The following is a 15,861-nucleotide window of genomic DNA, read 5'->3' on the forward strand; positions in this document are numbered from 1 at the left end:
TAGGCCAAAAAGAAATGTATTTTCTGAGAAAAACTGCATGTATATATATGTGAATAATCTTATAAATATGAACAAATTCAGATATTTAAATTCCAGTATTTTTGCTACCTGGAAAAAAAACTAGAAATCACCTAAATGTTCATTAGTGGATGATTTCCATGAAACAGGATGTATGTATCCATGAAAAAAATATGAGAGATCTACATAGATAGCATCACCGACTCAATGGACATTGAGTTCAGTCATTCAGTCGTGTCCAACTCTTTGCGACCCCATGAATCTCAGCACGCCAGGCCTCCCTTATCACCAACTCCCGGAGTTCACTCAAACTCATGTCCATCGAGTCGGTGATGCCATCCAGCCATCTCATCCTCTGTCATCCCCTTCTCCTGCCCCCAATCCCTCCCAGCATCACAGTCTTTTCCAGTGAGTCAACTCTTCACATGAGGTGACCAAAGTACTGGAGTTTCAGCTTTAGCATCATTCCTTCTAAAGAAATCCCAGGGTTGATCTCCTTTAGAATGGACTGGTTGTATCTCCTTGCAGTTCAAGGGACTCTCAAGAGTCTTCTCCAACACCACAGTTCTAAAGCATCAATTCTTTGGCACTCAGCTTTCTTCACAGTCCGACTCTCACATCCATACATAACTACTGGAAAAACCATAGCCTTGATTAGACGGACCTTTGTTGGCAAAGTAATATATCTGCTTTTGAATGTGCTGTCTAGGTTGGTCATAACTTTCCTTCCAAGGAGTAAGCGTCTTTTAATTTCATGGCTGCAGTCACCATCTGCAGTGATTTTGGAGCCCCCCAAAATAAAGTCTGACACCGTTTCTACTGCTTCCCCATCTATTTGCCATGAAGTGATGGGACCAGATGCCATGATCTTCGTTTTCTGAATGTTGAGCTTTAAGCCAACTTTTTCACTCTCCTCTTTCACTTTCATCAAGAGGCTTTTTAGCTCCTCTTCACTTTCTGCCATAAGGGTGGTGTCATCTGCATATCTGAGGTTATTGATATTTCTCCCAGCAATCTTGATTCCAGCTTGTGCTTCTTCCAGCCCAGCGTTTCTCATGATGTGCTCTGCATAGAAGTTAAATAAGCAGGGTGACAATATACAGCCTTGACGTACTCCTTTCCCTATTTGGAACCAGTCTGTTGTTCCATGTCCAGTTCTAACTGCTGCCTCCTGACCTGCATACAGATTTCTCAAGAGGCAGGTCAGGTGGTCTGGTATTCAATGGACATTAATCTGAGCAAATTCCTGGAGAAAGGAATGGCAACGCACTCCAGTATTCTTGTCATGGAGTGAATTCCGTGGACAGAGGAATCTGGCTGCCTACACCCGTGGGGTTGCAAAGAATCAACCATGACTTAGGTACTGAACAACAACCATTGGAAAGATCTGGAAAAAATATTGTCAAGGTTTTTTTGTTTTTTTTTTTTAATGCAGGACTATTTGTTTAGTATGTTCCTACTGTGTGTGTGACTGTTTTTATGAATTGAGTATTCATGTATGCTTAGATACACATAGAAAACTTCTGGAAGGATACACCTGGAAGAGTCAAGTCGTTACCTTAGGGTCAGCCGGGGTACTGAGGTGGGGAAAGCTACTCTTTGTCGATTGTTCCATATGCTTTTATTTTTCAAGTTCAAAACTAGATAATAAAAATAAAGGAAAAGATATATTAAAGAGCTAATTATCAACTCTTAAGTTGTGTTCATTTAAAATGTAGGTGCCTATTTAAAATGCTTGGTACCATGCAGACTAGTAAATAAACACTAAACCTTATAATGTAAAGTCTGGGTATTTTTTAACTCAAAAAGCATGAGCTTGTAAATTAAAAAAATACATGTGTAAATTGGCATTTGGCTGCTTCTTCTCGTTTATCCTTTGTTAATGTGATCTGTGAAAATGAATACCTGTATATGATTATCTTTGTCTTATATTCTGTGACTGTCTTTATGGCAGACCTTAAACGTGTACTTTTTCTAATAGAAAATTCAAGCGCTGGAAACCTCACTCCGTGAAGCTAAAGAAAGTGCTATGCATAAGGAGGGCAAGATTATGAAGATGCAGAAAGAACTTGAGATGACTAATGATGTAATAGCAAAACTTCAGCGGCAAGTTAATGAATCAAATGAATGCCTTGAAAAAACAAAAGAAATGATCCAAGTACTTCAGGTAATTTAGCAATCTCATTTTACAAATATAAGAGTGGGGTTTTGTTTTTTGTTTTCATTTACTGTTGAATTTGGCAGATGATTTGGGACTCAGCTTTTACTTCAACTTTGTATTATCTATGCATATCTGAAGTTCAGGACTCCAAACTTTTAAAAAGCAAGTGACAACTTAGAAATGAAATGTAGGAATATATTTTCATCCAAAATTATTTTTGTCTTCCTAAAAAAATCGTGTTTGAGACATATAAATATTATTCTTTATAGTTTGAAGTATATTTTCTTATTTTTCCTAAAAAGCTTCAGATCCAAATAATACTCTTTATTAGATAAGTACATTTTAAAATTCTCTTTTCTTCCACTTAGTCCCTTGTTGTTGAGTCCCACCTGCGAGCCTGTCAGCTGCCTCTGACCTGTTTTTCAAAGAGCAGCAGCGTGAATACATTTGACCCTGAGTGCCGTCGCACCGTCTGTGCCCTCGCTCGTTGTGTCTCTACCATTCCCTTTTGGTTTAGCCCAGCCACTTCCCATTCTTCTTTACTTGAGTCCAGTCCTAACAGGTGTTTGTGTTACCTCTGCTCCAGTGTCTCTTCATTGTAGTTAAAACTGGGAACTAGTCAAGAATGTCTATTCTTTGCATTTTTATTGTTCTAAAAATTCAGGCTCACTCAATGAGACATGAAACAGAGAGGCAAGAGAAAATAATCTTTTTTGTTTTTGTGACAGTATAGCTAAAAACCAAAAAATTTCACTGTGAAGCTTTAAAATTTTGAGACTAATATTTCAAATAATTTAATGACCACATTTTTACTCATTCAACAAATATTTGGGGCTACCTGCTATGTGTTAGTCCTTGTTCTAGATGCCACATGTACAGCAGTGGGGTAAAAAAGTTTCTCCCTTCCTTCAAGGAGTTTACATTATCATTCAGGAAGTGAGAAAATAATGAAATATATGTGTGTGTGTCAAATAGTGAAAAATGCAATGGAAAAAAATTAAGCCAGACAAGGTACGGGGATACTGAATAAAGTGGGAGTGTAAGGGAAAGAGATGTGATTCTATAAAGGGATACTGAAGAGGGCCACACCTTTAGGGTGACGTGAAGTGATGGGGTGAGCAGTGTGGTAGAAGGGCCTTCTAGGCAAAGGAAGTAGCAAACACAAAGGTCTCAACACAGAAACAGAAAGTCTAGACATGTTCAGGAAACCACAAGAAAGCCAGTGTCTCCCAAGCAGAGTGAGCAAGAGGATAGAGGTGGGAAAGGAGGTGAAAAATAGCAGAGAGCCAAATCATGAAGGGTCTTGCACGCTCCTCTGGTTTTTGTTCTGAGTGAGATGGGAAATCATCAGAGGATTTTGGCTAAAGGATATCATGGTCTTAGTTAATTTTTAAACAGATGTCCTTTGAAGAGAGAATCCAGGAGAGTGTATTAATGTGACATGCTAGCTGCTATTAAAAAAAGGGAACCAAAAATGCAATGGCTCAAGTAAGATGGAAGGTTATTTCTCTAGCTTATGTGAAAGCCTGAGTTCCAAGTTGGTGGATGGACCATCTTTGACTATAAAATATCCTCAGCAGGGAATCCCCTGGTGGTCCAGTGATTAAGACTCTGTGCTTCCACGGCAAGGGGATGTGAGTTTGATCCCTGATTGGGGAACTAAGATCCCACACGCCATGTAGTGCAGCCAAAAATAAACAAAAAATTTTTAAAAAATCCTCAACAACACTGAGTGATACTTTGTGCCTTAAATTTGACTCCAGTTTGATATTTATATTGTTTTACTGACATCTTTTTCTTTCATTTTCCTGATTAACCTGTCTCTCTCCATTTCATTGTTTTCCACCTCTGTTTCATTTGTTTAGGTAGATTGTTTTAAATTGGGGAAAAAAACTTGTTGAAAGAAACAAAAATCATATGTTCTCTAAATACATATTCGCTTCCAATTACTTTACCTCAAATATCTATGTTATTCATTTCAGGGTTAAAATTTGTGCCTCCCCTGCTTTTCATATATTAAAAGATTGCTGTTTCCAAATGTTTCTGCAAGATCAAGGGAGCGCTTCAGAATTTCTCTAAAATCATTGTATTTTTCTGTTCTCTAAAACATTTAGGACAAAGCTGCTTTAGGAGCTAAACCTTATAAAGAAGAAATTGAAGATCTCAAAATGAAGTTGGTGAAAGTGGACCTAGAGAAAATGGAAAATGCGAAGGAGTTTGAAAAGGAGTATGTCTCTGCCTTAACTGAACGTGCTTTTAACAGCTTAAATTTCCTTTAACTATATAAATTTCTTTGCATTAGTTAAGTTTTTAAAATATAAGAAAACATTATTATTTGCTTTTCTAAAAATAAATTCAGCCACTCACGGATTTCAAATTTATTAAATTCTCATTACATACGTAAAGGTTTTAAAATAAGCACAATCCTGGTTGCTAACACTATGTCTTTCGGGAGGGGGGTGCTTTTTGCTCATTTTGTATAAATAGCTTTAAAATACCCGTTTTATGCTTGAAAGTGAATGCTAAAAACCCTGTGGTGGGGAGTCCCTGGCAGTCCAGTAGTTAGGACTTGGTGCTTTCACTGCCATGGACCCAGGTTCAGTCCCGGGCCAGAGAAGTAAGGTTCAGCACACCACAAGATGTGGCCAAAAAAAAGACCTGTGGGTTCCAGTTTGCTAAGGTTTCTGTTGGTTTTTATTTATTTTATTTATTCTTTCTGTCATGTTTTTGTGGAAAAGTTGTATTTCCTTTTAAATTATAATACCTAATACCCAAGAGCATATTCTTTTTTCCTGATTTATTTATGTAGTACTGTATACATGGGGCTTCCTTGGTAGCTCAGATGGTAAAAAGAATCTGCCTGCAATGCGGGAGACCTGGGTTCAATCCCTGGGTCAGGAAGATCCCCTAGAGAAGGGAACGGCAACCCACTCCAGTATTCTTGCCTAGAGAATTCCATGAACAGAAGAGCCTAATAGGCTACAGTCAATGGGATTGCAAAGAGTTGAACACAACTGAGTGACTAACACACCACACTCACACTCACACACACACACACACACACACACACCATATACATAATAGCATGCCTAAAGTTCCTTGTGATATAGAATAATGAAAAGACCGTTAGACAATGTCAGGGAAACTAAATTAGAAATATATTTCCTCTAATGAAATATCACCTTTAACAAGCTGGTTATCCCACTGGGCTTCACATTCATAATCAATAAAAGGATTGGTTTATATTAAAGGATTTCTTATCCCTCTTGGCTCTTAACGTTTTTTATTCTTCCTATAAATCTTTAATAAATATTTAATGATAATGTGTAATTTTGCCAAATACATAGCACTCCAGATCTTCATTCATTCTAACCAGCCTTCCGGTGATAAAAAGTGAAACATATCTGTTAAGATCTTTCATCATAAAAAGCAATTTTACTTACAGAATAGAATCAGCAGATACTGTCAGCCTCTAAAAAAGGCAGAGTATCTTACAACCTATCACTGCTGATTAATGCTTAAGCAAACAGTTCATTAAATGTCTCTACCAGGGAACAGTGAGCAGAATTTGACCTTTGATTATAATACCTTGGACCAGAGCTGCAGCTAGGGTTTGCTTTCCTGACTTCAGAACAGAAGCTGCTTTTTGCTTTCATGCTCTGGTGATTGTTATACCTTCTTGGTATTTACTTGTTTTATGGTGCCCCCAGGTATAACTTTACTTAATATACCTTTAATAGCTATTGAGCTTCCAGAAATTTAAATAGAATTGATTTCTCAATGTTAAAAAAAAATCATTCCTGCAACCAGACAAAATACTTCCAATTTGATGATATAATAGCTGTGAGGTGCGTAATACCAGGAAGGTATCATGAGGGGTTACCTACTGCTACCTATAAACATTATGTTGATATGATGTGTCTTGCTAGAAAATTCTTGACAGCAGTTGTGTTTATTCCTTCATTAAAAATGTGTTTCTGGGTTTTTACGTATTTCTGTTGCTCTTAATAGAATTGCTTCAACAAAAGCCACTGTAGAATATCAAAAAGAAGTTATAAGGCAATTGAAAGAGAATCTTAGAAGAAATCAACAGGCCCAAGATACCTCAAGTAAGTGGAAAATGCTGATACTTCCCGATCTTTCCACACTTAAACATTTTGAAGAGTACATAATGACAATCAAGAATAAACCTAAGTTAATCACTGATTTAGAAAAAACTGTTTTTCAGATGAATTCATTGGGCTTATATTTATCCTGTGATATCTCCTTAGTTTCCTATAATCTTGACAGTTTCTCCATTATAGATTTTTAGAAAATAGGAAATTTGCTTTTGCATTATCAAATCTTTACATATTAGTGAAGATATCTTCAGTACTATAAAAGAATGACTCAACTATCAGGGTAGAAGTACACTTCCCAATAAAAATACAAGCACATATCTTAGTAGATGGTAACCATATGCCCAGTAAAAATATCCATTCACAGTAAAATATTATCTGACTTGTTCTTACTGGCAGGCTGTTTGAAATTTATCATAGGAACAGTCTTCAAGTCCATGAACAAATTTCTGCCTATATGTCTCTCAAACTATACCTTTTTCTATATTTCTATTTCTTGTGTTTCATTTATAAAGAGAAAATGCTGACCAGTACTTAGATCAGCTTTTAGAGTAGGACAAGCATTGAGTTCACAGTCAAGGACAGGTCTCTGAATTGATTGCCCTTATTTAATGCTGTGTGAAACCCTGAGGGCAGCCCTGACTTAGCTTATGTGTGTAATTGTTTTAAGGATGACACTAAAAGTTGTATGTGCGAGCACTCTGAAAATTTTAAAAGTCTGGCTTTGGGGTCACACAGAGTCGGACACGACTGAAGTGACTTAGCAGTAGCAGCAACTGTAGGATGATATTTGTGTGTATTATTGTCCACTCATTAAAAAAAATCAGAGTGCGCTTCACTGGTGATCTGGTGGCTGAAGAATCCACCTGGCAACACAGGGAACGCAGGTTCAATCCCCGGTCAGGGAACTGAGAGCCCACGTGCGGCAGAACTACTAAGCCCGCGTGCCACAGCTAGAGAGCCCGCGTGCCACGGCTAGAGAGCCCGCGTGCCACGACGAAAGAACCCACATGCCTCCACTAAGACCTGACACACCAAGTAAACGAATCAAGAAAGAGACCTGACACACCAAGTAAACGAATCAAGAAAGAATCAGAGATAGGGTTAAGGTGATCACAGCTCCAACCTGAACAACTTCAAGAGAGGAAAACAGACCTGAGAGTTCCTTGTTGTGCCAGGAGGATCATTATAAGTACTCTTGATTTGTGACTTTCATGTTGCTGATTTCAAAATCACTCAAAAGGAAATGGACATCGAGTATCTTCCCCACACACACCTTCACCCTTCTTTAAGAAATTGCCAGTGACCCAATGGATTATTCTACGTCAGAAAGCACCTCACAGTTACATGCGGTTTTATCTAAAATGTACAAAGCAGTTCCTTACATTACTTCCACACACACAGTATAGAATCCTTAATAATGCATGCTTTAGTATCAACTCAGGTTTATTTAGTGAACAAGTATGTACTGAGCACTAGAAGTTCACTGAATGTGGGTGGATCCCACACACACACACTGTAGGAAGAAGCCTGGCAGGTGATTCCACGGATACTAGAAGACCAACTAGTGAGGGACAGCTCTGTCTGGGGAGAATCCTTACTACTGCAGCCGTGGAAAACCACACTAACAGGGTTATGCTAGTGGGATTGATTGGTAGGAAGAAGCAGGAGGATTCTAGAGCTATTGAAAATTGATGGCCAAATAGGCATGTGAGGTAAGGGAGAAGGGAGTCAGGGTTGACTTCCAGATAGAGGGTGGTCAAGGTATTTTTATTTTTATGACTTATTGCCCTTTGTTATTGTTTTGTGTTTTGTTTTTTTTTTAATTTTGAGCTATTGAAATTATCCCCCACCCGTCTGTGCTTTCGCGTCCCACAGTGCTATCAGAACATATTGATACTCAGCCTTCAAATAAACCCTTAACCTGTGGAGGTGGCAGTGGCATTGTACAAAGCACGAAAGCTCTTATCCTGAAAAGTGAATATATACGGCTAGAAAAGGAAGTTTCTAAGTTAAAGCAGCAAAATGAACAGCTCATGAAGCAAAAGAACGAACTGTCAAGGTAAGCGCGCCTTATATGATACAGAAGTTGTGTCTGTTACATGTTGGGGAGAATGGTGTAAACACGTAAGTTTTGTCTTTTTAGCTTTCTTTTGCGGAGTGGGTACTTTTTCCCAACTAAATATTTTTTGCATTTGATAATCCTTCACACAAGATGGAGAAAGTAACTTTTAAAGTTCATATGTCTTTTCTAAAAGGAATAGGAATACAGTACCACCATTCCATATATTTGCCATCAATCAACTGACCTATGTTTAACTAAGCCAAGAACCAGGAAGTAAAAAAAGAGATCTTTGAGGGGGCAGCTCATATATACCACAAGTCCATATACCCAAGTCAGTGAGCCCCCTACTCAAGGAAGAGCACCTTAGGTCCCTTACTGTAGCTGCTTAGTTTTACTTGTAAACATTTCTAACAAATTTAATTATTTACCTTCTACCCAAGAATAGAATCTTGTACTAACCTCTGCCAGTGGTACAATAGAGGAAAACTAGGCATTAAACTAATAAGTAAAGTCCACAAATAACTAATTCTTTATAGTGAGTGCTGTCAAGCCAACAGCAACATCAAAAAGTAGGACATTATGAAAGAGTATATAACAGAGATCAACTCTTGGTGTGGGGAGGGGTGCTGATCAAGAGATTAATCTTTAAGATTCAGTGTGAAAACTGATAGAAGCTAGGCCAGATGAAAGGAGAGGCAGGTAAGCTCTCTAGGCTGAGGGGATGGCATCTGCACATGGCCCGAGTCCGAAAGAGTCACCTGCTGGTGGAGCCGAAAGACGTCCAGTGTAGCAAGGGCAGAGACGGAGACAGTGAGGCGCAGTGAAATACCAGAGGGAGCTGGCCCGATAGCACAGGCCCCCGGAGGTCACTGGGAGGACGTTTGGAGGGGATCCGAAATGTACTGGAAGGATTGCCTCCGTTGGAGGAGACCCTGACCTTCCGAGGTCAGACAGGATCTCGGTATAGGAGGCCCCAGCTTAGGAATTTGTTTATTGTTGCCCAAGCAAAAGATAGTTTTGGCATGGACTGGAATGGTACCAGTGCAGATAAAAATAAGGAGATGAATTTGAGAAATAAGTATGAGGAAGAAGGGGCCCTAGGATCGTTGCCCAGGTTTCTCTCTGGAGGAACCAGAGCAATGCTGGTAGCATTTCCTCTATGAAGCCAGAATATAATGAATCCAGAAAAGCACCACAAATTATTTCTCTTAAAATAACAGATACATTAGAGTCATCTATCCCAGAGGCTAATTTATCAAATTATGGCCACCAAATACACTAGATCATATCATCAATTCATTTAAAATCTGATACCATTTCTTTTCAAACCCTCGTGATTATGGAGATTTACTACAATTACTCAGTTTATAATGACCTCATTTCATTTTCTGAACTGTAGAAACAGTCCAAACAGGAATCATTAGGTTGAAACTAAAATGTAAATATAAAATGCTAAATTTTATGTTATGTATATTTTAACACACACCACAATTTTAAAAAAACATTTTAAAAAAATAAAAATAAAACTTTTTTTTTTTAACTTAAATGTGAATACGTTGCAGGAATTGCAGTCTTGTGGTCTCCTTTTTTCTCCTCCTACTCCCCCTTGCCTACCACCACCACATTTAAGCAATTATCATTATCTTTCCAGTGAGGTCAAGACATGGAAGGAGAGAACTCTTAAAAAAGAGGTTCACAAAGAAGTAACTTGTGAGAATTCTCCAAAGTCTCCTAAAGTGACTGGGACACCCTCTAAAAAGAGACACCATATGTCTTCTCAATGCAAGGAACGGAATGTCCAAGATCCTGTGCCAAAGGAGTCGCCGAAATCTTGGTTTTTTGATAACCGATCAAAGTCTTTGCCAGTACCTCCTCCAGTTCGCTATTTTGATAACTCAGGTTTAGGCCTTTGTCCAGGTAGGTAAATATACTGGTTACTCAGAAATGGGGGAATAACAGTCGGAACTTCTCTTTACCACCTGACCCCACAGGGCAAGTATCGACAGGAGAGGATGGAGTTGACCAAGCTCACAGGGCAGAGACTTCATTGCCTTCTGGGGGGACAAAGTTTCTCTGAAGTGCAGTCACTTTTTACCCTGAGTGAAGCCTGTGTCTTAAACTGTCATCTTTTCCCTGGAATGGACAAGCAACACTCCCAAGGCTATAAAGACACTGCCCTATACACAAAACTACTTTTACTGAAAAAGACTTTCTTAGGAATTCAGCGGGCCAGTATTTCCAGTAGGATTATATATTCATTTTACACAAGCTGGATCATAGACTTGCATATTTACTCATTCGTTCAGTCAACAGAATTCTTTAATATCGACTCTGTGATACATGTTACACCCTAGTGGTGAAGTAACAAGCAAAACTAGGTGCGGTTCCTGTCCTGGAGCTTACAGTGCACTAGGTATAGACAGCAGTCAGGTAGTCAGAGGGAAAATTCTAGACTGCAGAAGGCTCTGAGGCTTACAGTAGGCTCTTGTTTTAGGAATATTATGGAGGTCTTCCTTGAAGAAGGGGACTGAGATCTGACAGGTTAACGGGAGCTAGCTGAACAGAGAGAGGAGAGCAGCACATTTACAGATAGAACATTGACAGCCCCAGCCAGAGCAGGAGGGACCACGGTCGGGGAAGGGCTGAAGGAGCATGACGTGGCCAGAGCGCAAGGAACGCAGGCTTCTGTGGATGGAGTCAGTGAACCAAAGAAGAGAGGCAAGAGCCAGACCTGCAGGACTCTGTAGCGAGGGTGAAAGAATTTAAACTTGACCCTGAGAGCAGATGGAGGAAGCCTTCAGATATCTAACAAGAGCAGAGGAGCGTGATGGCACGTACATTTTGAACACATTGCCTCAGCTGTAGGGTACCCCACAAATCACGGGAGCAAGAGTTTAACGGGTGCCTGGGCAAGGGGGCAGCGTGAACTTGGGCAGGCACAACAGAGTCGAGGGGACGCGACAGATGGAGAGATCTGGAGGTAGAATCAGCAGGCTCAGTGCCTGATTGGATGGAGTGGGTGTCGGGCATCAGGCCCAGCTCTGCGGAGGCACTGTCCACAGAGGTGGGGAGCGTGCCGGGAGAAGCTCTGTAATCTGGTGTCTTAGCCTCTCTCACCACATGCCCAGGAGGGCATGGCCATAGCCCTTTGTGACAGGGTATCCACCTGTCAGAAATACCCTATTGCATTTGTAGAAACCTAAAACAAAAAAGGCTTCATCAAAAGAGGCAGCTGCCAGATATTTAAAGCTCTGAGGAGAGGTCGCCAGGGTGTATGAGAGCTCTGAAAAGTGAAGGTTTCAGTCTCTCAGTGGTGTCTGACTCTTTGGGACCCCGTGGACTATCTCTCTCCAGGCTCCTCTGTCCATGGAATTCTCCAGAAAAGAATATGGGAGCTGTGACAAAGAAGGAATCAGTTCATTCTCATCAACTGCACACCAAAATGGAATTAAGTCAGCACCTTGACAGTGCTCTTAGGGAGATAGTAAAGAACAAAGCAATTTGGGAAAAAAAAAAAAACAAACTATTCAGCTTTTTGAATAGTATTTAACAAACACTTAAGGACCTTACACTAGTTAACACTTCCATAGAGCTTTTGGTGTATACACACACATACACATACCATTTTAGAAGAGTCTTTGGAAAAACTGATATGTTTTATAATCACCTTTTGATTTTATCTGACAGTGCCAAAGGCGCAAGCATAATATGAACTAATCCAACTGCAAATAAAAATGCTTAAGTCTTTTTATCAATACATGGATCTTTCTGCTACGATTTTTAAGTGAAATAAAAGGCTGGGGGGATAAATCAGAAATTCATCAATTCAGAATTAAAGGACATAATCCTTGAATTAGTATTAATAAAATATTAATCTAAAAAGTTAATGTCAGTTTTTAATTTTAATTATAAAAGGGGATTTTCATTATCTCAAGATCAGCTATCCTAGATTTATGCATATATAATTTTAAAAGTTATTACTTATAAGTAAATAGATGCAGTTAAAATGCTTTTTTAAAGCTTCAAAGAAAGCTTTCCAACAATGGCTAAGTATTCTCTAAAATACATAGTATTTGTATAGCACACTAGTTTTTTCCCAAAAAATAGGACAAAAGAAAATCAAACTCAGCTAATCTGTTTGATTTACTTTGCTTCTCAGATTGATGGATTCCAACTAAAAATTTATTACTTCTAGGTTTTGTGTACAGTATGGTTTTTCTAAGCATTCGTTTTATGAGAAAATGGGGAATAAATGTCTTCATCTCTGATGAAGGGAAGTCTACCTTTTTAACAAGGAAACTAATGACCGTGTTGAAGCGCCATGATTTATTCTTCCCATGTCTCTACTGTCACAGCTTCCTTTCCACTTCAGTTGTATTTGAGTTTTGTCTCTGTTTTCACTAAGATTACTTTTGTTGTTGATTTTTTTTTTTCTTTCCTCCTCAGAAGAACAAACTGCTGAAGTGGAGACCGAGGATCCCCAGCGAGGTCCTTGGCAAATGCCGTCAGGAAAAGAGGTGCCAGAGTGCAAGACTCAGTAGGCTCCGCTCTGCCACGTTTCTGGCGGCCCAGCCTTCCACGTTTGGAAGTGTCTGTGTTTATTGCTTGATGTGTCTATCCCTGGCAGGCATGTCACAGTCCAGCTTCAGTTCAGTTCCCACTTTGCCACAAGGAGGGGAAGATGAAGGAATGGGATGCATTCCCATAATCTAGAATGGCGACAGCAGTGTGCCTTCTTCTTAAACGTGGTAATCCTTCAGAAGTTGAAAAGTTTTATTTATTTATATGCTTTATAAAGAATAAAGTTATTGAAGGAAATTTCCAATCTTTCCATGTATACATAAAATGTATATATTTTTATTAATATAAAGTTATCCACATATGACAGAGAATTTCTAAGCATAAGTCATAAGTTAATATAAAGTATCATTTGATTAACAAAATTATAGACTCTTTTAGTGCCTTAAACATTCAGTAAATGTTTGATTAGTTGTTCCAGATCATAGCACCGTGTAATTTAACTGATGGCTTCTTGGTGGGATACTCAGGGTATATCTGGCCCTGCTCTCTTCTGCTGTGTTGACTTTCAGAATTTTGCGGTAAAAATACGCCCATGCATTCTGTATCTAGGCTCTTAGGAACAGCAGGTGACACAGCCTCTGCATCCTCTAGTTTTAATCCTCCTTTTGCTGTAACAGCTATGGAATTTGTTTCTCACTTTCCAGTTACAACCCCCCCCCCCCCAACTCCCTGTGCAGGCACTCTAAACTGGTTTGTTATTAGACTTTGTAGTCGGTTGCACTTCATTAGCAACTGGGAAAAAAAAAAACACCAATTTATTGTGCCCTTTAATTTTAGACACGAGGAAACAGCACCAGAGTTTCTATCGAGGTAAAGTTTTCTAAACCTGAGGTGCCCACAGATAGACAAGGCATCTGGACTTCATGTGGTCTGTAAAACCTCTGAAGTTCAATAGTAACTTGTGTGTGTGGATCCATTTTTCTAGGATACTGAGGTCCATACTGTCTCTTGTTATATCCCCAGAGGGGTCTCTGACCTATTAGAGGTTGTTACGAACTACGGTTTTAGAAAGTATCTGATACTTTATATCACGTCATTTTGAAAAACCACACAAAACAGCAAGATGCACTTAGAACAGAGTTACTAATTTCAAGGCATTCTTGGCTCTTTGGTAAGAATATTTATTCAGAGAAAGATTAGGAATTGCATCACAGTCACCATTCTAAGGGGCTTCCCTGGTGGATCAGATGGTAAAGCGTCTACCTGCAATGTGGGAGACCCGGGTTCAATTCCTGGGTCGGGAAGATCCCCTGGAGAAGGAAATGGCAACCCACTCCAGCACTCTTGCCTGGAAAATCCCATGGACGGAGGAGCCTGATAAGCTACAGTCCATGGGGTCGCAAAGAGTCGGACACGACTGAGCAACTTCACTTTCATCATTCTAAAGTCTGTGGATTGGATATTTTCCCTTAACACTGTCATAGGAATTCACTAACGCTAAGGGGAAAGTGTCCTCTCCTGTAATCCTGTCACCTGGACCTGTTTCTCCTTTCCACAGTTACCCAAACAAAACACTGCAACAGCACTGTGGGTTTGATTCTTTACAATGTCCACTTCCCCCAAAGTGTTGATAGTAGTAGGTAAGTTCACCTGAAGAATAAAACTGCTCTGTGTGTGCTCAGGGCACACAATTGTGTCCAACTCTGTGACCCCATGGCCTGTAGCCCGCCAGGCTCCTCTGTCCATGGGATTTCCCAGGCAAGAATACTGGAGTGAGTCGCCATTCCTTTCTCCAGGGAAACTAAAGGCCATTAAAAATAAAATTAGTCATAGGGTTTCCAGTCTAAAAGAATGTTGCTTAATACTCTGAACTTGGATGTCCAGTTCCTTCCTCAGATTTGGGAAGTTTGGGGGCCAAATCAACTTTTTGTCCCCATCTCTCTTCTGGAAGTACCACCATATGTTGGTCCACCAAGTACCTTAGGCTCTCTACACTTTTCTTTTTCCTTTATGCTTCTCTGACTGGATGATTTCAAATGACCAATTTGTTGATTCTTCTGCTTGATCAAGTCTGCTGTTCAACCCCCCTAGTGAATTTTTCAATTTGATTATTATTCAGCACCAGAATTTGTCTGGTTCTTTTTCATAGTTTCTATTTACTTGTTAATATTTTCATGCTGTTGATGCATTATTTTCCCAGATTCATTTAGTTGTCTGCATTGTCTTGTAGATCATTGAGCTTCTGTCATTTTTAATTCTTTGATAGGTGATTCTTAGATGACCATTTTTTTTAGTTTCTGGAGATTTATCTTGTTTCTTTCGATAGACCATGCTTGTGTGCCTTCTGACGTTTTGCTGGGTTTTATGCATTTGAAAAAAAAGCAGCCACCTCTTCTGGCCTCATACAGGGAAACACCTTCATCAGTCAGCTTGTTTACAGATTTTGGGGGGGCCTCTGACACCTTTGCGGGGTGTGCCACTTCTCTGGGCTTGCGTATGAGATTTGCCAACTAGAGAGGGCTGCCAAATTCTCTTTCAGGCGCGCATGATGTCTCCCTCTGGTGTCCGTCTGCAGTACTGCAGGCTCTTTGGTGCTGCAGCAGCAAGTCACGCCACGGTCCTTCTTTCTCATCGCCCCCGGGCATCCAAGTGTATCAGCTTCCCCATCAGCACCCCAAGTCAGGCGAAACACAAACCAGTCTCTTGTGCAGCCATTCAGAAAGCTGGAACACCAGACACTCACTCTTCTCCTCCCTCCCAAGAATGAAGCCTCCAGGGGGCACCTGGGCCTGACTGCAGAGCCACACCAGTCTCTGCAGGTTCTCTGGTGCCAAGCCATGCCAGTTCCATCAACACTCCGAGTCAGGGGAGAGTAACCAGTCACTCGGGCACCCCTCTGAAAGCTGGAACTTCAGGTGAACCTTCCACTCCCCTCTTTCCCCTACTCCCATGATGGGAAACTGAGCCAGAGGCTAAGC

At 40.0% G+C, this 15,861-nt stretch overlaps 1 protein-coding gene across 4 annotated transcripts in view; it reads left to right on the top strand.

Moving 5' to 3' along the window:
* CENPE (centromere protein E) overlaps positions 1 to 13,180 on the top strand; it is a 77,641-nt gene extending 64,461 nt beyond the window's left edge. For all 4 annotated transcript variants that reach the window (XM_069592973.1, XM_069592974.1, XM_069592975.1 and 1 more), the window contains 6 exons: positions 2,000 to 2,185; positions 4,294 to 4,406; positions 6,191 to 6,288; positions 8,176 to 8,359; positions 10,014 to 10,279; positions 12,809 to 13,180. In XM_069592973.1, the coding sequence (XP_069449074.1) occupies positions 2,000 to 2,185; positions 4,294 to 4,406; positions 6,191 to 6,288; positions 8,176 to 8,359; positions 10,014 to 10,279; positions 12,809 to 12,903 (942 nt within the window). In that variant the 3' untranslated portion in view covers positions 12,904 to 13,180. The remainder of the gene's footprint in view (positions 1 to 1,999; positions 2,186 to 4,293; positions 4,407 to 6,190; positions 6,289 to 8,175; positions 8,360 to 10,013; positions 10,280 to 12,808) is intronic.
* The last annotated feature ends 2,681 nt before the right edge of the window (positions 13,181 to 15,861 follow it).

This window comes from Ovis canadensis, chromosome 6 (genome assembly GCF_042477335.2).
Source record: "Ovis canadensis isolate MfBH-ARS-UI-01 breed Bighorn chromosome 6, ARS-UI_OviCan_v2, whole genome shotgun sequence".
Taxonomy (NCBI): domain Eukaryota; kingdom Metazoa; phylum Chordata; class Mammalia; order Artiodactyla; family Bovidae; genus Ovis; species Ovis canadensis.